The sequence below is a fragment of the Quercus lobata genome, chromosome 10 (assembly GCF_001633185.2).
Source record: "Quercus lobata isolate SW786 chromosome 10, ValleyOak3.0 Primary Assembly, whole genome shotgun sequence".
NCBI classification, from domain to species: Eukaryota; Viridiplantae; Streptophyta; class Magnoliopsida; order Fagales; family Fagaceae; genus Quercus; species Quercus lobata.
Window position 1 is genome coordinate 7,206,659 of NC_044913.1, and position 23,390 is coordinate 7,230,048.

The 23,390-nt window shown below is 33.8% G+C and overlaps 1 protein-coding gene across 3 annotated transcripts; it reads right to left on the bottom strand.

The window, feature by feature from the left end:
• Positions 1–10,586: 10,586 nt before the first annotated feature.
• On the bottom strand, positions 10,587–18,495 carry LOC115963624 (copper methylamine oxidase-like). 3 transcript variants are annotated; one of them, XM_031082705.1, is made up of 12 exons: positions 17,917–18,493; positions 17,058–17,167; positions 16,662–16,967; positions 15,663–15,775; positions 15,224–15,554; positions 14,894–15,109; positions 14,570–14,806; positions 14,073–14,258; positions 13,202–13,342; positions 12,089–12,357; positions 11,521–11,602; positions 10,587–11,123 (listed from the first exon to the last, which is right to left on the bottom strand). In XM_031082705.1, the coding sequence occupies exons 1-12, from the start codon at positions 18,170–18,172 to the stop codon at positions 10,989–10,991; spliced, it is 2,382 nt and encodes a 793-aa protein (XP_030938565.1). In that variant the 5' UTR covers positions 18,173–18,493; the 3' UTR covers positions 10,587–10,988. The 3 variants fall into 3 exon arrangements, with proteins under 3 accessions (XP_030938565.1, XP_030938566.1, XP_030938567.1); XM_031082706.1 differs by lacking the exons at positions 10,587–11,123; positions 11,521–11,602 and adding an exon at positions 12,833–12,882 and having other exon boundaries at positions 12,273–12,357; positions 17,917–18,495; XM_031082707.1 differs by lacking the exons at positions 10,587–11,123; positions 11,521–11,602; positions 12,089–12,357 and adding an exon at positions 12,833–12,926 and having other exon boundaries at positions 17,917–18,495.
• Positions 18,496–23,390: the final 4,895 nt, after the last annotated feature.

The following is a 23,390-nucleotide window of genomic DNA, read 5'->3' on the forward strand; positions in this document are numbered from 1 at the left end:
CGATGACTTGTTAATCAAAACATAATAGATTAAAAAAGATAAATTTAAACATGTTTGATGCCAAACTTTATCAAATATTTAACAGATATAAAAGCACATTTTACAATAAAAAATAGAATTGCGAAAAATAAAAGTATATCTCTATAACTATTAGACCAATTATTTTTTTTAAGAGCATCATTAGATTAATTCAAATATTTGGGGGGGCCAACTATTATTTTAATAAACTAAACTTTAAAAATATTAAAATAATTATATATATATAATTTAAAAAATTTCAAAATTTGGGGGGGGGGGGGGGGGGGGGGGGGCATGGCCCCCCCAACCTTCAACACAGCTCCGCCACTGCGCTCTAGAGTGTTCAACCACGCCTCCTTGGTTCAAGCGAAGGGCAACAAGGTAGGCCGATCGGACTGTGAATTGGATTATGATTTCTTAAAAGGGTCCTATTTACCCATTGCTCGTAGAAAATTTGTTAATGGACAATTTTAGGAAAGTTCTAATACCATTTTCATGGGGAAATATAAAAACTGTCCAAAAGTTAGTAACTTTTTTCCCATAAAAAATTTTAAAACCAATACCTGGACATCTATTAGCTTTTCCCTTCTTAAAATCATCCTTTACACATCTTTTTGTTTATAAAGATTTATTTAAAAGTGCATCCTATTCCTTTTTCCCTTCTTTAATTTTTATTTTTCGTGGTGGTTAATTAACAATTGGTTAACACATTTGTGGAATTTATGTCTCTCTTCTTTGATAACCTAGTATTTATGACTATTGAGAGCCACTGTGACTATACTAAATATAGCCATATAGGCTGGTCATCATATAATCTCAATCTTCCAAATCTTATCAGTTTGAAAATACATTTTCCATCTACACCTTTTGGTTCATGAAAGTGAAGCAGAACTTTAAATATATTTATTTATTTAGTCTTCCATAGTCTAAATAACATGTTATCATTTTTTTTTTTTCTCAATGACCCTTGTGACAATCCTACTAATACCAACGTGTTTGCGAGGTCATTGTTTGTGGTGGAGGTGGAAAAGAATAGTTATCCACTTGATTTTGATGCTTTCCTTTAATCAAAGTTGAGTCATGAGTGACCTCCCTTACCAACAAGAATAATGCTATGCCTACACGAGTGCCAGACCCTAAAGATGCCCTTATTAGAGACATGGGATTGAATGAATCCATGTCTCCAAGAGGTTAATCAATTACTATGTATCACTGGTATTATCGAAGAGTTATCCTTAAACTGTATTCTAGTGTTTGACTTATTATGGAGAAAGGTATATAAAGTATTGAAACTTGAAAGTAAGAGAAATGTATTTAGGTTCTGACTTACCTCCAATAAAAATTTAACAAGGTATCTCATTTTGTTTTAAACTTAAGCTGCCACATCACCCATTGGTAGGGTGGAAATTAAAACCCAATGCCACCTCATTGAATTTCAGGCAAAAACTAACATAGTCCACCCACGAGACTAACGTTGCTTCTAACGTTTACTGCTATTGTGAACGTTAACGTTTAAAATTTAACCAACGCATCGTCCTCTTCACAACACAGCATAAACTGTGAAGGAAGTATTATATTTGAAGGAAGCATGCCAGAGCCAACTAGCAAACTGAAGCAACAGATTGTTTTGTTATCTGGTTTTTGTATTTTTGTTTTTAAGTTTCTTTGGAGAAGAAAAAAAGACAAATGTATCTTATGAAAATGCTTTGTTAGCAACTACAGTGGATTCACTTATGTCAAAAGTTCAGTTAGTTATATTTACCTCTTGGTCAATATACTTTTTAGATCAGTAAAAAAATTTCATTAATGTTGGAAGTCTCTTCATGGATAACATAGTTCAAGGATATAGAGGATGCAAATTACAAAATTGCTGGATTAATCCAGCTATGGTGTATAAGCATATTTGAGGTTAATAAAGCTTTAACAAAAACATTTGATAGAATAGTTCTTGGAAGAGTCTTAATGGTAAGCTATAGCTTCAGCACTGCAGCAGCTACAACACTTGCACCAGTTATGCAACAACTATACCACTGCACTCGTTATGCAACAGCTACAACACTGCACTAGGCACCTATTAGAGATTTTATAACAGTAACAACATAGATTAATATGTATATATATATATATTCTTCCTCCAAGCCAATAGCACAGCAACATACTATTCTTCCTTCAAAAAGATACTATTCTTCTAATTTGCATAAATTGTTTGCTACTAAGTAGCAGTAAAGATAAAAAGAACTTTGACCATTACAAACTTTGGGCTCCAACAAAATAGCATAAAATGTGAGTTCCACAATTACAATCTTCAAGATCCAACACAAAAAAAATAAAAAATAGAAAAAACCCAAAACAAAACATAAACTATGAGCTCTAACAATTACAAACTTTGAGCTCCAAAAAGTAGCCATAAATTGTTAGCTCCAAAAATTAAAAATAGTGGTTATTTACAATCAATCAAAACTAAGAATTCACTGCTCCATTCAAAGATAGGTAGAAAAAGCTTCAATTCTACCAGTTGTAGACTTTGTAAGCAATGAATTGATATCATCCCCTTCAAGATCACTAGGATTCTTAGAACATGGAAAAGGAATATGAGGATTTGTCATTCTTGCTTGGCAGGCTGGAAAAAAGAAAAATAAATAAAAAGAGAGGGAGAACTTGGGCGGCAAAACATATTTTTCTTATTCATAGTTTTCAATTTTGGCGCTAAGTTTTAAATTTTAAGAGTCAATGAGCATTCTTCTTTTCACTGGTGTGCTGTGAAGAGGATCATATTGCTGTGTTGTGAAGAGAACGATGTGTTGGTTAAAATTTAAATGTTAATATTCACGGTAGCAGCAAACATTAGAAGCAGCGTTAATCTTGTGGGTGGGATCTGTTAGTTTTTGCTTGAAATTTAATGAGGTGGCATTGGGTTTTAATCTCCACCATTGGTTTAGTAATGGGTGATGTGGCAGCTTTTGTTTAAAACAAATGGAGATATCCTGTTAAATTTTTACTGGAAGTAAGCCAGACTCATGTATTTATGCAGTAAATTAGTAGATCACTTATCATTAATTCATGACTATCATGAAATTGTAACTCGTACGATATATTTAATATCCCATTAATTCATGACTGTTTCCCCGTGATCCCACTATCAGTATGACTAATATAATAATTGTGATCAAGGGGGACTTCAAATGGAGAGAGAATGGTATAAGTATTGAAACCTAAAAGTGAGAGAGAATTGTATAATGCACTAAACACGTATCTTATCACTCAATTTAGACTCAACTTTTTTTTTTTTATAAAAATTTTAGATTCAACTTATCCATATAATACATTCCAATTAATGTACTTTGATGGACTATAACCAACCATCTCCGTTGTAACAATCTACACCCAAGTTCGTCATTAATTCATGACTGTCATAAAAGCGTAACCAGTGGGATACATTTAATATTTCATTAATTCATGATTGTTCTGAAAGTGTGATACGTTTAATATGTCATTAATTCATGATTGATTTGAAAGCGTAACTGGCGAGATGCATTTAATATGCCATTAATTCATGACCATAATACCATTTTCAACAGTCATGTATCTAGCGATCCTGCTACTAATACAATCAATCTAAATACTCTAATCTAGGTTTGACTTCCAATGGAGAGAGAGAAAGGTAAGTTTTGAAACTTAAAAGTGAAGGAAATGTATTAAGCATTTAACACTTTTAGTGGTTCTCTTATCACTCAATTTACACTCAAATTATCCAAATAATACATTCCAATTAATGTACTTTGATGGACTATATCCAACCATCCTCGTTGTAACTATCTACACCCAGGCCCATTCACCTAAATGGACAACCATGTAGTTAGCTGAACCAGATAAGCAAAGCGTGACCAATAGAATACATTTAATATGCCATTAACTCATGATAATCGACGGGATACATTTAACATGCCATTAATTTATGATTGTTTCTAATCGTCATGTATTCCAACAATCCCGCTACCATTGCAACCAACGTGATATATGTGATCTAGAGTTTGACTTCCAATAGAGAGAGAGAAATGTATAAGTATTGAAATTTTTAAGTAAGAGAAATGTATTAAGAACTAAACACTTCTAGCGGATCTCTTATCACTCAATTTAGACTCAAATTATCCAAATAATACATTCTAATTAATGTATTCTAATGGACTATAACCAACCATTCTCGTTGTAGTTATCTACACCCAAGCTTGTTCACCCAAATGGACAACCATGTAGTTAGCTAAACTAAATAAGGAAAGCGTGATTGACATAATACATTTATTATGTTATTAATTCATGACTATCAAGAGAGCGTAATTAACGGGATATATTTAATATATCATTAATTCATGACCATTTCCAAACATCATGTATCCTAGTGATCTCACTACCATTACAACCAATGCGATAATTGTGATCCGGGGTTTGACTTCCAATGGAGAGAGAAATGTATAAGTATTGAAACTTGAAAGTGAGAGAAATGTATTAAGAACTAAATACTTTTATCAGATCTCTTATCACTCAATTTAGACTAAAATTATCCAAATAATTCCCCATGATTTTCAATCAATGTATTGTAATGGACTATAACCTACAATTCTCATTGTAACTATCTACAAACATGCTCATGTGCCTGAACAACCAATGTGATAATTGTGATCCGGGGTTTGACTTCCATTGGAGAGAGAAATATATAAGTTTTGAAACTTGAAAGTGAGAGAAATGTCTTAAGAACTAAATACTTTTATTGGATCTCTTATCACTCAATTTAGACTAAAATTATCCAAATAATCCTTCATGATTTTCAATCAATGTATTGTGATGGACTATAACCTACAATTTTCACTGTCACTATTTACAATCATGCTCATGTGCCTAAATGGACAACCATGCAATTCGCTAAACTAGAAAATAAAAATGTAACCGACGAAATACATTTAATATGTTATTAATTTATGTTTGTTTCAAAAAATCATGTATCTCAACAACATCACAACAGTTACAACTAGTGTAATAACTGCATTCCAATTATAAAATGAGACATTTATAAAGGTAACATCACTTAGGTTGCCAATATAAAGACAACACTGCCTTATGCAATTGCATAGGTATGAGAAAAAGTCCCACTTATTCTATATTTACACCTTTTTTACTTTAGTTTGAGAAGTTTATGACTTAAGCATTGAAAACACTTAGGCCAGTACCTCATTGGTGGCCTTTCATAGGATTTTCTTCTTGCAAGTCTTCCAAAGCTCTATATTTGGACAATTAGCTTACTTAAGATTATACATCATCATACTTAACACCCAAGTTATCTCCTTTGAAATAAGAAGAGACTAGTTATTTCATTTTATTGTACAAGAAGTTAAAAACTTCGATAAAAGTTTGTGTTTAGATGAACTTATTTCTTTTTTTTATTTGTTTGTTTATGGTGTAAAAGTATAAATTTATAACTGTGTTTTGAAATTTTTGATATTTTGAAAAATTGTATGTTAGTTTAATAGGAACTCCAGGCTGATAAAGAGTGAGATGATCTATGGCTTGAGCAATCAAGTCCCTCAAACTAGGATTTGAGCCACAACAGAACGAGCAACCCCTTCAAGTGCATTCAATGCCTGCTCTTGTTCAAGAGCCTTACTATTACCAACATTCAATGCAAGATAACACAACAACACAACTGAGTGCATTTGAGCCCAATCATTGGCCCTCAAAAGCTTCATCAACAACGGAACCCCATCGAACTCCAAAATAATGCTCCAAGCAATTGAAATTCTCGGGACACACAAACTTCCCCAACGCAATAGCAGCCTCCGTCGCCACATCCACATTCTTATCCCTAAGCTGCAAAACCAAAGGACTAATAATCCTTGTCTCCCTAGCCGGAAAAGTCCTCGCCAAACACCCAATAGCTTTGATCGCTGAAATTTGCAATGTCCAACTATCACCATCTTGAATCACTCTCAAAAGTTGATCCAACACTGCCTTAGTAGGTGGAGAACTAGGCTTAAATTGTGTTCGTAGTTGTTGTTGTTGTTGAGAAGCAGCGGGACCCACCTTCATCGACGATGATCTTCTTGTTCCGATCATTGTCTTTGGCCAGAGAAGCAAGCTCGTGAGCTGCATCATCGGTTTGATCTTTCGACTGACCCATGTGAACCATAGCGGTGTGGGCCCAAACCCACGATATAAACGGGTTGTTGCTTGCTATCGGAGGCAAAGAAATGTTGGTTCCATGGTCAGAATCGAAGATTGAGGGCAGCCACTTCATGTCGAAGCACACCATTGTGCTTAAATTTTCGAACCAAAGTTAGGGCTCGATCGAGATTCTTCGCCACGTCAGAGACGATTCGACGGATGGGCTACTCTTACAGAGTTTGGTGGTGAGACTGAGAAGTTGTTGACAGGAGTCGAACTATGGATCGAAGCATCTGAGAGAGTCGATCGACTTGTTTTGCTAAGTCGAGACACTCGAGTTTTGATGACTAGGCTTCTCGAGTTGACTTGCTCACTTGATCAGCTAATAGGATTGGCAGTGAGAGTACCTCCTGCAGACTCATTTCCTCAGCCATTAGATAAGGAAAGGAATGAATAAGAGGATGTTTGGATTGGGTTGTTTTGAGTTATATAACTCAAAACTCAAATTTTGTGGGCCCCACTGAGTGAAATTTTGTTTGGCTTTTTTTTCATTCTTTGTTTCCAAAACTGATAACTCAATATTTTGAGATATAAGAATGAAAACTGAGAACATGTTTACTGGTGTTTTCAGTTTTTAAAAACTGAGTTTGATGGCAATTTCGTTATTAGTTTCAACTATGTGGGACCCGATGTAGTGTGTAGTCACATCACCTTCAGACTATTGGAACTCTCCCTTTTTTCGGCTTCTCCCTAGCTTAAGCAATGAGTTTTACACTACCTTTTCCCTCATTTTTTGCTCTCTTCCTTCAGATGACATTACTCATAACCCAACTTCCCCATTTACTCATTGCAACCCATAACATGCACACCAACATAACTAAAAATACCATAACTAAACATGAAGCTTCTAATGAAGTCTTAATTAAGAAAGTAATAAGATATCATAGCAACAACAAAGCCAAATGTTTTTGCTGTTTCAAAAAGCACCACTTGTAAGAGTATGGACACAAACAATCCACATTTCATTCCAATTGAACGACCCACGTAGAAGTCAAAATGCATTCACTTTCAGTCATTATCTTCTGGCTGTTGTTCCTCCTGCATAGAAATAAACATTTTATAAGAATTCTGGTACTTCAACTACAAAAGAAAACTTGCACAAAAAATAGAATGGTGAAAGCAAATTGGATATCAACATCATGGCTAGATACCCTGTCCTGTCACCAATAAATGTCACACTTATCCTCTCCACTCATGGAACCATTTTTAACAAGTTCAAGAACACCAAACAGCTTACTCAAAACATCAATGCTCTGAGTAAAATACTTATTTTGTCTACAGCCAGTAGAATGCAATAACATGAAAACCATCCATGAAATGCAACCCCAGGCTATGTTGACAAGTATTCAACCAAGCCAAAATTGTTTTTTGAGTACAGATTTTAAATCAAATAGTTTTACAAAGTAATATATCCTGCAGCAGTGCACCAATATTAGAGAGAGAATTGATCCAAAGAACTCAAGCCAAAGCAGCAAGTTTAAAGTTTCCACACCTTGCACTCTTTATCAAACATAACAGATCACAACCAATTTAGATGTATTTAACAGATCACAACCAATTCAAATTAACAGCAAGATAACAATTTTAGTTGTATTTGACTCGAATTCAGGTGTAATATCTCTGATTATAAACAAAAAGTTGTATTAACTAAACATATCACAACCACAAGCAAACTCAAAATTAAGAAGAAACCGAATACCCAAATTGCTCACCTCAGCTTATACTCTCAAAAAGCTAAGCTAAGCAAACTCAACCCTACACAAACAAAAATAAAACACAGAGTTAGTAGTAACAAATAAATAAATGGAGGGAAAATAGATGATTGGGGAGAATAAATATACCTATTACATTATTAAGATGGATAACCCATTGGTTGATTTTCATGTTCTTTGGGGGCAGATTAAGAAGTGGAAATCAGACACAACAAAGGCCTAGAGTTGAAAAGGAAAGGAAAAACCCGTGGGGTTTGGGCACTACTACAAACGATTGGCCTAGAAGAAACGAAGAAAGGTGTTTGATTGAGATGGGTTTCAACCAAAATTGGGGGATTTAGGGGTTCTTTCAGGACAGAGGACGAAGAGCAAATCTCGTCCACCATAGCCTATAAAACAGAGAAGGAAAAGGAACTCACCAACAGAAATCGAGTTGGCTGTTTGCAGGCAATGGGTCTTCGGGATATGGAGGCAGAAGTGTAGAGAAGGAAAAGGAAAAGGACAAAACCATGGTCTTTGTTCTAACATTCGGTGATTGTGTGTAGATAGGAAGACAAAATAGTATTTTGGGTGAAAAGAGAGAGAATAGGACATGCACGAGAGAAAACTGCCCTTCTCACCTGTGCAGGCCGTGGGCTCCACCAAAAAGTGAAAAAGTTGAGTACTGAGATGTGGGGCACGGTTTTGAGATATTGGGGCCAAACAAAAATTTTCAGTTTTGGGCTTTTAGTGAGAGAGTTTTGAGATATGAGTGATGAGTTTGAGTTATGTGTTTTGAGTTATGATTTTTCAGTTTTGAGATACTCCCAATCGAAACACCCTCTAAGTGTTTCAGTGGCAAACTAGCAGTGACAAACTGTTGTTTGGTAGTGTATTTCAAACAAAAGTTTTCAGTATTTAAATAACATTACACGTATTTTCAACACTTTTTCACCCACATATATTTTCAAAAAATATAAACAACGTTATTAGAACAACATTACCAAACATCCCCTAATAATAGAAAGTATAGAAACCAAGTTGTTTGCGTTTGTGTTTATGTGTGATTAATAAATAGTAAACTAATAATTTATAATTCTCTATTTAATTAAGGGGATGTTTGGTGTGGGTACATTAAAAAAATGTGAACAAAGAGTGACGACAAGTCAACTATGACTAGTTTCCAGGAAGAAAAGTGGTCTAAAATCTGGGGCGAAGATTTCAAGGTCCCTTAAATTTTACTATATTAATTTTTGGAAAGTATACTTTATATAATGGAACATCCTCATGAGCTAAAGGGAATGAATAAAATAAATAAATCTATGTTGTGTAGTGTTAAACATCATTTTGCACGTTTAATTTTTGAAAAATTCTTAAATATTTTCGAGGGTTGGTGAAATGGTGCTCCCTGCTCTCATGTTTGTAGTGGATTCCACCATAAATATAAAAAGATGGAGCATCATTCTTTGTGCTTTGAGGGTATCTAAAAATTATTAAAATTACTCTTAATTTTTATAATTTTTAATGGCATGAGGTGTCGGCATCTATGAATGATAATCCTTGAAAAGCAAACATGTTAAAAAAAATAAAATAAAAAATCTTATGACAAGCAAGCCAGCTCAAGTTAGTTTAAGACCTAAAATGAAAATTTTAAAGAGAACTTTTTGTATCTAAATATCACTTAAATCTTATAAATAAAAAATATCACTTAAATAATATTTAGTTTATTTTTTATATTATAATTTTTTATTTCAAATCTATTATTAATTCTTACTAATTGATAAGTCTAATTCACCCAAAGTGAGCTAAAGATACTTACTATATAGGTTTTACAAACTGACTTGTCACTAATAAAAAAAAGTTATTCAAAACATTCATTTATTATATTGTTTGAGTGGCACCAACTATATTCCTGCCACATCAGTTAAGTTTTTTGTCATAAAATTTGTATTAATTTTAGCATTTTTCGTTCACTTAATGGTGAATTGGTGATTGTGTTGTATTTCTATTAATTCATAATTTTTTTTTATGTGTGGAAAAGATGCTAAAGTAACTACAAATTTTTACTATAAAAAACTTACAAACTAATGTAACATTTTAATTAAAAAAATATTAAATTACTAATTGTAATCAGTGAATATCAATTTATAAGACCTATAAGATTTTATTTTATTTTTTTAAGAAAAGGAGCAAGTAACTCATTTAAAAAAAAAAACTTACAGCCCCATATTAATTTGGGGGCCTTTCTTTGTTATGGGGCCTTAGGCCATGGCCTAGGGCTAGGGCCGGCCTGATGACAAGGATCGTACATGTATACGAATCTTTGTGTTAAGGAAAATATTATAGAACGAGAAAGAAGATAATGATTGGCCGAAAGGGAAATAATGGTTCATGAATCATTCAACTTATAAGAAAGCAAAGGAAATTTCCGTGTCCTTTTTCTCTTTATTCCCTTTTTCCTTCACACGCAAATGTTTTGCTAAACTTGTGCACATATTTAAGCATATTAAATTATTCATTCAAATCTTTTTAATTCACCCACTCCCAACTATCGACGTATAATTCTAAGATAACATACTTACTATGCATCTACGTGTTTAACAGTCTGAACCATAGAGTAAGATGATAGATAGAAGTTTTTCAATGGACTGACAAGTGACAATCTAGATTTAAAAAAATATTAATAACGTTTAATAAATCCTGTGCATTGCACAGGTTACATGCTAGTCTACATTTAAGACCATAGTCATTAAGTAAAAAGGCAAATCGAAATCACATAGCACGAATGGCTTTCTGATTTATAAAAGATTGAAGTAGTCTGTAAATTATTTGAAATTCTACATTGAGGGTGGTGGGGATAAACTCATCAGCTTAACTTGGAAGGTAAGACTAGACAGAGGAAGCGGGAAGAACCATTATGACATCTCTCTATGAAATTGAAAGACAAATTGACTTGGAAGTAAAGACTTTGACATCTTTGCCAGCAACACAGGTTGAATTGGCTTTGGCTACCTTATTGTCCTCTCTGTTAAATTGGAAGACAAATTTGACTATGAAGAAAAGATGTTACAACTTTGCCAGCAGCGCAGGCTGAATTGGCTTGACTACCCCGTTGTCCTTGACATCATTGTCTTTGGCTTCCAATTCACAGGCATTGGGAGGAACATCTACCGCAGGCGAGCAATTGAAGAACCCATGAGGCTGCATCCACAAACACCATCAGAATCAGTATCAAGTATTAGACCACATAAAGGACGATTCGGGAAGCATGATCAGAAAGAGAATTGACATAAAATATCCACATTTATGTGCGGAATAAAGCAGCTACTATGATAATTAGTTGCACTTCTAGAAGGTTATAAATAGAAAATGTGGCATACTATAATTAACAAAGTGGCATATAGTGATCCAAAATTGTTCCTTTATAGGTTTGGATTTCAGATTACTCTACTAACAAGAAAGTGCCATATTTACATCAATTCTGCAAATACAACCATTTTAAATAAATGTGGGCTAGTATCCTTAAGACCATGCTGTATATATGAGTGTCACTAAAAAAAGGAAAATTGAAGGGAAAAGTTAGATTAATAAGTTATACCATAAGCATAAAACCAATGCGCTCCGCCGGCATTACAGGCCAGTCTTCCAACCGAGGGACATGTGTGATTCCAAATACATACCTGCATTTAATGAAATTACTTGTTAACTAGCAGAAAAAATTGCAATCAGGCATGATACTGAATTGGACCTAGAAACAGAAAGAAGAATGCAGGGAATAAAAAGGAAAAACATATTTAAAGATTACAATTGGTGAACTTTCTCAATCATATCTTAAAGGAAATGTCACTTATATAGGAACAAAGGGGTAAAGTTTAGAGACAATTCATGTTAGTACTTTTCCAAAAGCAACAATATGCAAAAATCAACATTAAACAACATTGGTAGCTTTCTATGATTCTATCTTAGGCAAATTCCTGAAACCAGAAATTGTATGAGATGAAAAAGTATGCGTATGGAATATAATATAGATCTTCTCCACACCAAAAAAAAAAAAAAAAAAAAAAAAAAAAGAAGAAGAAAAAAAAGAAGAGAATATAACATAGAAGTTCTGGCTTATTCACACAGGAAGAGCTGCTTCTATAACATTAAAGAGAGAGAAGACAAACCATAGAACTACATCTGTTTCTTCCAGAGATCGATTCTGCTTAACCCATGTAGCCAATCCTTCATCAACACGTGGATTTTGATTAGGGAACTCTCCTCCAGGAAACATTTCATCATGAGCATATGGTGTAACCCAAAGATTATGCTTCAAGAAAGAAGCTCTTCTGAGAAACTTAGCTTCCGCACCAGCTAACGGCAAGCAGTTCGAACCAGGCACAAGCTTATAACCTGTTAACTGTCCAGTGCGATTAACAGTTCTTGTGTTCCTTACCTGGAGTGTAATAAAATTGCACACATTGTCAATCATAGGGACTAAGCAACTCTATGAAAAAATTATGCAAGAGTTTTTCAGTGAAATTTATGTCAGCCCAGACTTAGAGCAAGTGCAGAAAAAGTTCCAAACCCCATTTAAGCTCAACGAGCTCATTTTGTCAGCTGGATCAAATAGCTGGACTAAAACATTTTACAAGCAATTGCTATGACTACTTGTGCTTGATGCCATGCTGTTATCTAGTATTTAGTCAGTAAAATCAATAAAGTAGAATAATATTTTACATGCATTTATTATGACAACAACTACAACTGATACAATTCTGTCATATATTATTACCTAGAATTTAAATGCTAAATGGACCAACATATTTTACAAGAATTTGTAATGTCAATAATTGCACCTGGTAACATACTGTATTGCTATTACCCAAGGCAAAAATGAATTACTTTATGTTGGTTGATTGGGCCTTCACCTGGGCTTGCCAGCAAACTATGGAGTGTTAAGCCCAATCAGTCCTCTGGTCTGCACAACATAGCTCACACAATTTGTTTAAGTAACACATAAACCTGTAATGAGACAAGTCATTTCTTAAACCCTACAGATTATATCATGCTACATAGATGGGGAAAAAATCACTTTGAATGCAAGGAAACACAAGATTGATTTGTCTTTAAGTTTGCTCTAGACAAAATAAATCTCACTTATAAATTGTGTCAGAAAGTGCTGATATAAATCACATTCAACTAAAGGAATTCAAACAAGGAATAATGGACCATAGATGTGTCACATGAATAGAAAGTACTAATAATACAGCTCTATAACTAGGATAGGGATGCCTTACAATCCAATGGCGAGCACTCAAAGGACTACAATCACGCATTGCTTCCAACTCAGATTTGAGCAGTCTCTCTTCAGCATAGAATGCATTATTGTGGACATTGTTCTCTCCAGGTTCCTCAACTTTGACATCCACCTCTACAACCTACAAATGATGGAAAGAAAACAACTATATGATATTATGAGGTAAACAACAGAGAAGCAACTAGACATTTCATGTTAACCAAATATTAATCAAGGACAAGAATCCATTAGAGATAATTTCATTTCTAGGAATCAAGTCCTTGTTTCTAACAGACATCCTCCTCTACAACTTACATGGACTATTTCCCATACTAGAGCCTTTATAGATTATGGATTACAAAGGCATTATTTCTAAGAAAATGAATGGGTAATAACCAACAAGCATTGCACATTAAGGGCTTCTGAATTTTTGAGGACCACACCAACACCATGGAGAACAACTCTTAAAGGGTTGCTGCAAAGGTTCCCCTTATTAAATATGATACAACAACAACAAAGCCTTAGTTCCAAATTTTTTGTGGTTGACCATAGATCCTCCACAAATAAGTTAGAGTTGGCCATATGTATTCTTTTCCTCCATTCTATTCTATCCAAAATCACAATTTTTGTTACTTCTTTAATTGACAAGTCCTTTTTAACTACTACTATTGTTATTTTTGGTCTTCATTATTGAAAATTACACACACAAATAGCACCTTAAATGCTGCCCTCCTACTGCTTCCAGGCCACCAAACCTTCTGTCTCAGCTACTGATGATGTGACAGAGAAATAATTGTGGGAAAGATGATCCCCTACTTAATTCTTAAGCATCTTAAGATCCTATGCTATCCTTAAGCATCAAAGCAGTGTACCTGATTGAAAGCTTCACCAGGTTTGCAATCAACAGCCATGTCCATACGAGCAACGAAAAAGTGTTGATGAACAGGTGCATATAAACCTGGGGCAATCATTGTACCATACTTTCGAAATTCTCCAGGCAGCAATGCTCCTAAGCTGAGAATTCCTGTGAGTTTAACTTCAGCTTCAATTTTTCCATCCTGTAACAGCATATAACATACAAGTTAAGAGAGCTGACAATCAGTTACCACTATTTTAAAGAAAAAAATGAGATAAACAGATGCTCCGACATAGGAAGCCAAAAGAAGTTTCAATATATGAAAACCTTGAAATTGCCCTGAGGACAGTAAAGGCAGAATGCGTTAACCATTAATGATAGTTAGAATCCTATTATAATTATGATGGGAGCCTACATATTTTTTTTATCTAAAACTTTTTCCAGGCCAGCAAATTGACAGTTATAGAAATGAATGCATACTATTACATACAAACAAAATAGTCTTCAACTTGCCTGATAAAAGTGCCAGTAAAATCCATACTCATAATTAGCCACAGTACATATAAAAGACACTGATAATCGTCTAGACCTTCGAACTTCCGCTAAGCCTGTTCTCCAGTCTTGATGCTTCCATAATATTCCATGATCCTCTTCGTGCAAACAGACACAATTTTCAATTGTTTCAACACCGCCAGTAAAATTTGTAAAGTGGGCATCAAAGTATTTGATATATCCCAAACAATCACACCCCTGTGAGTGGTAATTTTGTTTCACACATTAAATTCCATGGGACAGCAAGCAGTCAAAAATCAAATATAATGAATTACAATTCTAAACCTTCTTAAGTGAGTGTGCATTTTTTCCAAGGCCGTCTTCCCCTGCATCAAAGGCATTTTTTCTGTAATGGGGATCATTTGGATCTCCATAAGGCACAACCATCTCCACGAAACTCAACCTGTGGGCCACAGGTCTTCGACCTCGACTACCATCAACATATGCAATAGAATATATAACCAAACCCTCTCTAGGAGTGAAACCAATGCGGAAATTCCACTGCCAACCACAACAAAATAAGAAGAATGTTCTGCATAAGTTTCTGAACTTTGATATAAATTAATGACCCAAAATGAAAAAAAAAAAAAAAAAAAAAAAAAAAACAAAATCTACCTTCTGCCATTCTACAAAGTAGCCATTAACACGGAAGCTTGGACCTTCATGCTGGACAATTTGTAAAGGTTTTACATCACTTCGATCAACACCTCCTCTGGTTTCACCAGCAGTGTAATTTCTCAATGGATCAGCTGGGGGTAAGGGAACAAGTTTACGGTCTTCAAACTCAATTACTATCATATTTTGCATATCAACAAGTACATGGATGCCCTCAACTGGGCGTGCATATCCATTTTCCATTGGGCAGTCACTCTCAGTTCTACAGAATATAAGTGGTTTAGCAAGTCTTCGTTTAGGAGCATCAGCTTCACTGTGATAACCAACACACCTGCATTGGTATATGTAAAGGCAAAGTTAACAACAGAGCATGCCACAAATTAATTATTTATCTATATAGAACATCAGCAGAAACCACTGGGTTCAGAATTTGGACTACCATGGATCAACCATCACAAGATCCATGTCTTCAATACCCCTCCTCTTCATTGCCTCCCTAAATGGAGGGAAGTCTTTCACAACAGCTTCACATTCAGCATATTCCACAGCATCCTGATTTATTTGAATCAAATAAAATTTAAAAAGTAAGTATTCAAATAACAATTTTAAATAAGTAGTAAATCTCTTCCAGAAAACGCCAGGATCTAAGATTGGGAACAGCAATTTTTCAGAGCAACAATGTCACTAGGGTGCGCAGTTTAGCTTTTAGAGCCAACCCATGTGAAACAAAACCCAACCAAATTGATGTCCTTTTATCCTTTTTGGTGGGTTTGTCAGTTTGATTTGCATTAAGAAAGCTTAATATTGCAAAATCCAACCCATGCCCATTGGTTGACTTCTAATATGAAACTTATCTTACAGGTTCTGAGTATGATTACTCTATGAAGCAAAAAATCTGTTTTCAAACTACAGCAAGTTTAGAAAAGATAAACTGCCAATTTTCTCTTAAGAGATGCTTTTTATGGTTTTATAAGGTTTTTAGTACACATATGAACCGAATTCAACTATAATACATAAGTAATTTAATACTTAGTACCTTTGTAGCAGTACAAAACAGAAAGTAACAATCGCATGCTATTTCTTAGTCTAAATTATACCTCTCAAGCTTTACTTAAGAAGAAAATGATCAATTATAAATGAGCAAAATAATTTTGATCCAATATTTAGCATTTTTGTTGAATACTAGCAACATAGCTCTTCTACATATTACATATTGAGCAAAGAAGGAAAAAAAAAAAAAAAAGAGGGAAAAGAGAAGGTGGCAACAATTGTAATGCTTTTCCATTCATTCTGCATGTTCCTCAGTGACAGAAAGTTCAGTTGATTGTAAGTTATCCAATATTTCAAACTCTAATCTTATGTTATTATTTTTAGCCTATATGGCAAAAAAACCTGCAAGTATAGAGTACAAGATAAAATTTGATTAAAGAAAGCATACCATTGGAGGCTGAACATCCGGAATAACATGTGATGAAATTACTTTTCCCCTATGGTGTCCACCACGGGTTACAGCATGTACTTCTGATAACTCGACAATCCATACACTTGTCTCATTTGACTTTTTGTTGTAGACAATAAGTCTTGCTCGCCTTGGAGGGAGCTTGGTAGGGATTATGGGCCCGCCTTTGGTTTTCGGAACTAAAGATGGTTGAAAAGGGGGAAAGAAATATGCATCTGCCAAAGCAACAACATGTTTATTCGGTTCAACCAGAACTACTTCTATGAAGCGCATGCTATCTCTGACCTGAAACGGGAATATTGATTATTTCACCACTTCAAAAGCAAAATCAAATACATTAATATACATAACAAACACATCTTCCTAATCAACAACCTCAGGTGTGGCACCGGCTGCCCTGACGGTTGCAATTGTCACAGAGATCTCAGTGGCAGATAGAGGATCCAAAGGGTGACTTGTTTGAGCCCTCAGCATTAGTGGGATCGCTGCAGAACCAAATGTAACAAAATAAAGTGATTAACAAAGCAGAAAAGAACAAAGGTTCAGTTTTCACAGTTACTAAAATAAAGGAGCCCGGTAATGCAGCACGCAATTCAATAACATCCACGAAAATGGTCCATCACTCATCAGCTTTTACGCTAGAATAATTATAGGCTTTTGTTAACGAGTGGCCTAAGACCACAAGTTAAACATCATGAAAAGTACACTCAATCAGAATGAATTTTTGAGTAGAAACGAACAAATTATTAACGAATTTATTTTTCTTCAAAATAAGTGTACATTGCAATCCATTATTGAATATTTACTATTCATAAAATGTGCCTAAAAAAAATTATATTATTCAAAATAAAATCAGAAGCATAAAACACATTAATAGACTTTCAAAAAGAACCAACCAAGACAATTAGATGAAAGTTATTAATTGTACATAAAACAATAAAAGTTTTTTTTTTTTTTTTTAATCCAAAGATTTACATGATATAATTAACCGAATAAAAATTGCAAAACTGAAATGGATATGTTAGTTTAAACTCAGGCAATACTTTACCACCAAACTATCTTAAACTCTCTCTCTCTCTCTCTGATCTTTCACTATTCTTCTCTACACAAAACCTCATAAAAAGACAAAATAAAATACAGAACACAAAAATATATACAGAAACGAAGCTCGCTCAATTCAAACATGAAAAAAAACGTTTCAAAAATCTCATCTTTGAAGAAAATAAGAGAGAACCTTTGGAGGAGGCAGGCGCGGGTTTATCGTCTCGGCTATCGGCGGAGGAGGCGACGGTCCAATCTTGGACGGCATTGGCGGATGCAGAAGCCGACACGGGAGCCGCCGCCGGTGCATTGGACAAGATCGGAGCGGCAGCCGCTGCCGTAGGCTCTCTAGAAATTGAAGAAGAAGAAGGAGAAGATGAGGAGGAGGAAAGATCGTTGTTGATACAGCAAGAAGCAGAGACCGTCGTTTTTTTCGCAACTGAGGCCATTGTAAAGGGTTAACTAGCTCTCCAAATCCACCGCAATAGGTCTCAATGCAATCCTCTGACATACAGCAATCGCAGCTAGCTCCACACTCTCCCCAGCTTTCTCTCTCTCTCACAACCACCTCTCTCTCTCTTTCTCTCTTTCTCTCTATCAAAGGTATTGCTCTTGCTCTTAGGGCTTGTTTGGACACTGAATATTCAAAGAATTTGTAGCTCACCGACGAAGAATTATGAAAGAAAATGTGAAAGAGAGAGTGATCTGGACGCAATAGAAAAGCAAACAAAAAAAAGGGAGAAAGAGAGAGAGAGGCCGTGGAGGGAGAGAGATGGGTAGGGGGTTTATATACAGAACGAACACGTGCGTCACTACTAATTGCTAAAGCTTTTTTCTTTTCTTTTTTTAACAAAGTATGCTTATTGGAATATCTAACTATTTTATTGGGTATATGCAGTTTTTTCGTCCCACACGTTAGGTTATTATAGAAAAGAATCTCATAAAAATAATCTAAAAAAGTTGGTGAGAGGTTTTGAATCTATTATCTTATGAATATTACAAAACTTTAAAAACCACTAATCCAACTTCTTAAAATTTTTATTAAAATATATTAACAAATAGTTCCACCAGTTAAAAATATTTTTTTTAGGGAAGATTAAAAAGAAATTAAATGGTTCTCAATACATTAAAAAGTAACAAAAATTAATTAATGCATAAATATATAGTATGTATCTATATATATTTATGTGTGTGGGGTAAAATTTTAACTTATAACATCCTTTTCACAATGATTGTTGATTTTTGGTGTAGTTTATGTTCAAATCTTAAATATTCAATAACAATAGATTTTATGCTACTTTATTAAAATTTTCAATTGAATTTAGTGTTTGGTATATGTTTTCAGATAATAATTTTCAATTTTTAAACAACATTACACGTATTTTTACATACTTTTTCACTCATACGTATTTCCACATATATTTTCAAACAACAATTTTCAATTTTTAAGTGCATGTACCAAACACTCCCTCTGATTGTTTTGAATTTAATTTTTTTTCTTAAACTTTAATAATTAAACTCTGTCTCTTGTCACTTAGTATGCATTTGGCTAGCTAATTGCATTTCAGCGTTTGGCCTTTTTGCCTTTTTTTTTTTTTTTTTGACCAACGACTCTCATGACCAGTGTATTAAGACAAATAAATAATATTTTGTGAGTGTAAATAGTAACAAGATATTATTTTCTTACTGTTTTCCATTTTTAACAAAATAAACACCCCTATCTTATATGCAAAGTTTGAGGTTTAACTTTTCCTTTAAACCAACATGCTACACACTGGCTAATAATTGGACCCATTTTTATTTATTATTTTAAAGAAGTGGACCCATATTTATTTTATAGAAAACAATAAATGTAAAGTTATGTGGGCTTATCAAGGGAAGGGGGGCTGAGGGGCCAATAAGATAAGTAGAGGGTGGGATTGATAGGGCGATCAGCTAGAAAGGAGGGCGGTAATGGACATGTATTAGGGGCCAGAAAGGAATATTTTTTTGATATTAGCATGATAAGGCCAACGATAGATTTATGTTATTTACGTATAAGGACACCCTTTTTGTAATATGTCTTGGCTGGCCCTCACTTTTTTCGTACAGTGGCTAAAGGCCAAAGTTATTAGAATTATTGCATTTGATGTTTACTCTTTTGCTTTTTGGTGTGACCAAAGAACAGAGCCCGAGTCAAGGGATCATTCATTGACATTTTGAAAGTTCAAAGTTGGAGTTCGTATTTAAGGTAGGCACAACCTCAATATATTGTGCCAATTATGAGTTCATCACTGCCTTATTAATAAAAATAATTAAGAGTTAATAAATAAAAAACCGAACTTAAGAGAATATATACGAGCACAAGTACATGATCAAACCCACTTTTATTCACCAACCTAGACTGGCTCATAAAATGGGAATCCGTACGCACTATCTCAATATTAAATTATAGCCTAACTTCAATTCTACCTACAAAATATAGGATTCAAATGGAGGATTCTTCATTTGGATTAAGTAATAGATTAAGTTCAATCCGTATGCACTAGTTTGATTGAATTAAATTATAGTTTATACAGCCCTACCTATACTCCAATCTATGGGCGGTTTTTCATTATCTTTTTTGTTATAAGTTCTTATATTTTAATGAAAAGTTAAGAGTGGATATTATGTAGTATTTAGATCGTCTTTTATTACTATTATTCTTTAAAAAAAATAGATAGAGGATACTAGTTCTAATAACCCCTTATAGGTGTGTAGACCCACCTATTGTGAGAGACTCACTCACTATATGCATATGTTATAGTCTTATAGGAGATACCGTTTCCTTAAATGGTCATGATCATATATAGTGGTTTTTATTCACCAGGTAACCAATTTTATAAAATAAGTAAACATGCCCATAAAATGCATTGATTCAAAATGGGGATATGGACTTCACATGGGTTTAGTCATAACCTAATTACAACTCCACCTACAAAATGTGGGATCCAAGTAGAGAATCCGTAAACACTACTTTAGTTAAGTCATAGCCTAGCTTAAACTCCACCTACAAAATGTGAGATCCAATTGGAAGATCTGTAAATACTACTTTGGTTGGATTAAGTCATAGCCTAACTTCAACTTCACTTACAAAATGTGGGATATGGAAGGTTCTTAAACATTACTTTAGTTGAGTCAAGTCATAGCCTAACTTCAATTCCACTTAGGTTCCAATAATTTCAAGTGATATGTGGCCAATCAATGTTATTAAGCTACAAGAGTCATATTATAGTTTCTTATATTTCATTTGTTATTAAGTCCTTAAAACATTATCATTAGTGCAAGTGAATTTTGAAATTTGAAATCACAAAAGAAAGGACTTCAAATATGACAATGAAGAGACTTACAAGTCATATTATGAAAGGATATTATGTGTTAAAAATTAAATTTTTCTCTTTTTCGGTTATAAGATTTGATATTATCATCCTTTCTAGCTATGCATTACATACAATCCTCTTCGTAAAATTTCTCCCAAGTTAATGGATTATAACTTATAATTGTCTACATTTTGGGTTTTAAATGATATCTCAATGGTAAAAACATTCTATGTGGTACTTGATGCCTATGGCTCAAACCTCACCTCTCTCTCCCCCTTACTTTATTACTATCTAGTAAAAAATCAATATCCCTACATAAGATATTGACTTTTATTAATTAAATTTTGTTATAAGTAAATAACTTGACAAGGAAAGCTACTATTTGTATCAAGGAATAAAATCCTCCAGATTTTTCTTTACAACTTGGAGGATCTTAATCCCTGATGGTTTTTTTTTTTTTTTTTTTAAATTAATTTTTTAATAGACCCGATGGAATTGTTAATTGAACCATAATCAATGGCACAATTGTCCCAATATAGATACAAAATACATCTTATATTTGCTGACTGTATCATGCCAGAAACATGTGGAACTCACCTCCATTACATAATCGAAACAAACACAGACACAAACACTATGACCTATTGTTGGATCCAAGCATTTATAATGTTTCCACCTAATTAATTGCGTGTATGTGATTAACAATATCCACGTATTAACTTTTAAGGACAAACTCATCTCACGTGCTTGGACAGCCTAGACTTATCTTGTACACATGTGTTCTACTTTCTTTTCTTTCTTTCTTTTTCACATTTTAGGGGAATCTAGAATCTAGTAGCAATCCAATACTTTTACCTAGATAAAGCAAATCTATGCATAAATTATAGGTTGTCCTTACCAATATTGCAAGAATATTCCACTTTCTTTGTACACTAGTTGCTATCTAGAGAGAGAAAATTTGAGCTAAAAATTATTTTACGGCACGTCATATGTAGTAGGTGCGCTCCATAAGACAAACATATAAGATACCGTCTCCCCTTGCAGTTATTTTAGGACAATCCTAATCACGTCAAAAAACTACTTAACATTTGTTTTTTTGGAAAAAAAAAAATGAAGAGTATCTCATTGTTCAAGGATTATTTGAACCGAAAATATAATAAAGAGAGAAAATTTCTCAAATCATATTTTGCTAATATTGACTTAGTTTTTAGTCTTCCTCTTGAAAAGTGTGATTCATTTTTCAAATCATGTTGTTAAGGAATTGATTAGACAAGAGTTGTTTAAATATAGTTGGGATGGGTTTTGGATGAAGGACAAAACTTAGATACAGTACTTTAGGTGCTGTTTTTTAGGTTCCCCTTTTAAGATTCAATTATATGACTACTTATCTAAAAAATAAACTTTCATCCCATGAGGAAAAATCCACATGGCAGAATCTTAAAGGAGAAACCTAAGAAACAATATCTAAGTACTGTATATAAATCTTACCCTTAGATGAAAGTCCTAAATTCAATAGGCCTAGTAATTAAAATATTTAGAAGATTTGGGCAAACCGTCCAAATCCAAACCTGAATCATCATTATTCTTGATTAGAGAAAATTGATTGGCCCTTACTTAAATGGATTTTACTAATGTGTGCCCTTAGGGCACACATTAATTTCCATTTTTGGAAATAATTTTCTCAAGAATTGAAAAAATAATGACAGCTTTTTCAATTACCGAGAAAATGTTTCCAAAAATAGAAAGTTTAATGTGTGCCCTAAGGGCACATATTAACCGGACCCTACTTAAATTTCTGCACTTAAATGAATCATCATCATTCCTAATTAGAGCTAATTGATAGGGCCTTACTTAAATCTCCGCACTTAAATGATTTTTCTTTTGATGGTGATGAAATCACCTTGTCAAACAACTTTCATTATTCAACCTTTTTCCCCATATTTTTAATATAAAATATTATTGCATCTTTAAGCATATTGTTGTGTGAAATTCTCCATCAGGAGTTGTTCAATCTTTCTTTATGTTGTGGGTTGTATACAATAGCTAATTAGCATTTGGAAGAAATTTTTGAATTACGATTTCTTAAAAGGGTCCTGTTAACCAATGCTCTTAGAAAATTTGTTGATGAATAATTTTAGGAAAGTTTTAATACTATTTTCATGGAGAAATATAAAAAACTGTTAAAAAAATTAGTTACTTTTTTTCCTATAAAAAGTTTCTAAACCAATGACTTTAGGGCATCCGATAACTTTTCCTTTCTTAAAATCGTCCTTTAATCATCTTCTAAAGATCTATTTAAAAGTGCATCCTATTCCTTGTTTCCTTCTTT

Bases quoted from the DNA above. Each gene is read 5' to 3' on its own strand.
- LOC115963624 (XM_031082705.1), bottom strand. From the start codon at position 18,172: ATGGCCTCAGTTGCGAAAAAAACGACGGTCTCTGCTTCTTGCTGTATC. The intron at 12,358-13,201 runs GTAAGGCATCCC...ATTACACTCCAG, and splicing joins TGAGTGCTCGCCATTGGATT to GTAAGGAACACAAGAACTGT. The intron at 11,603-12,088 runs GTTTGTCTTCTC...CATTAAATGCAG, and splicing joins GAAACAGATGTAGTTCTATG to GTATGTATTTGGAATCACAC.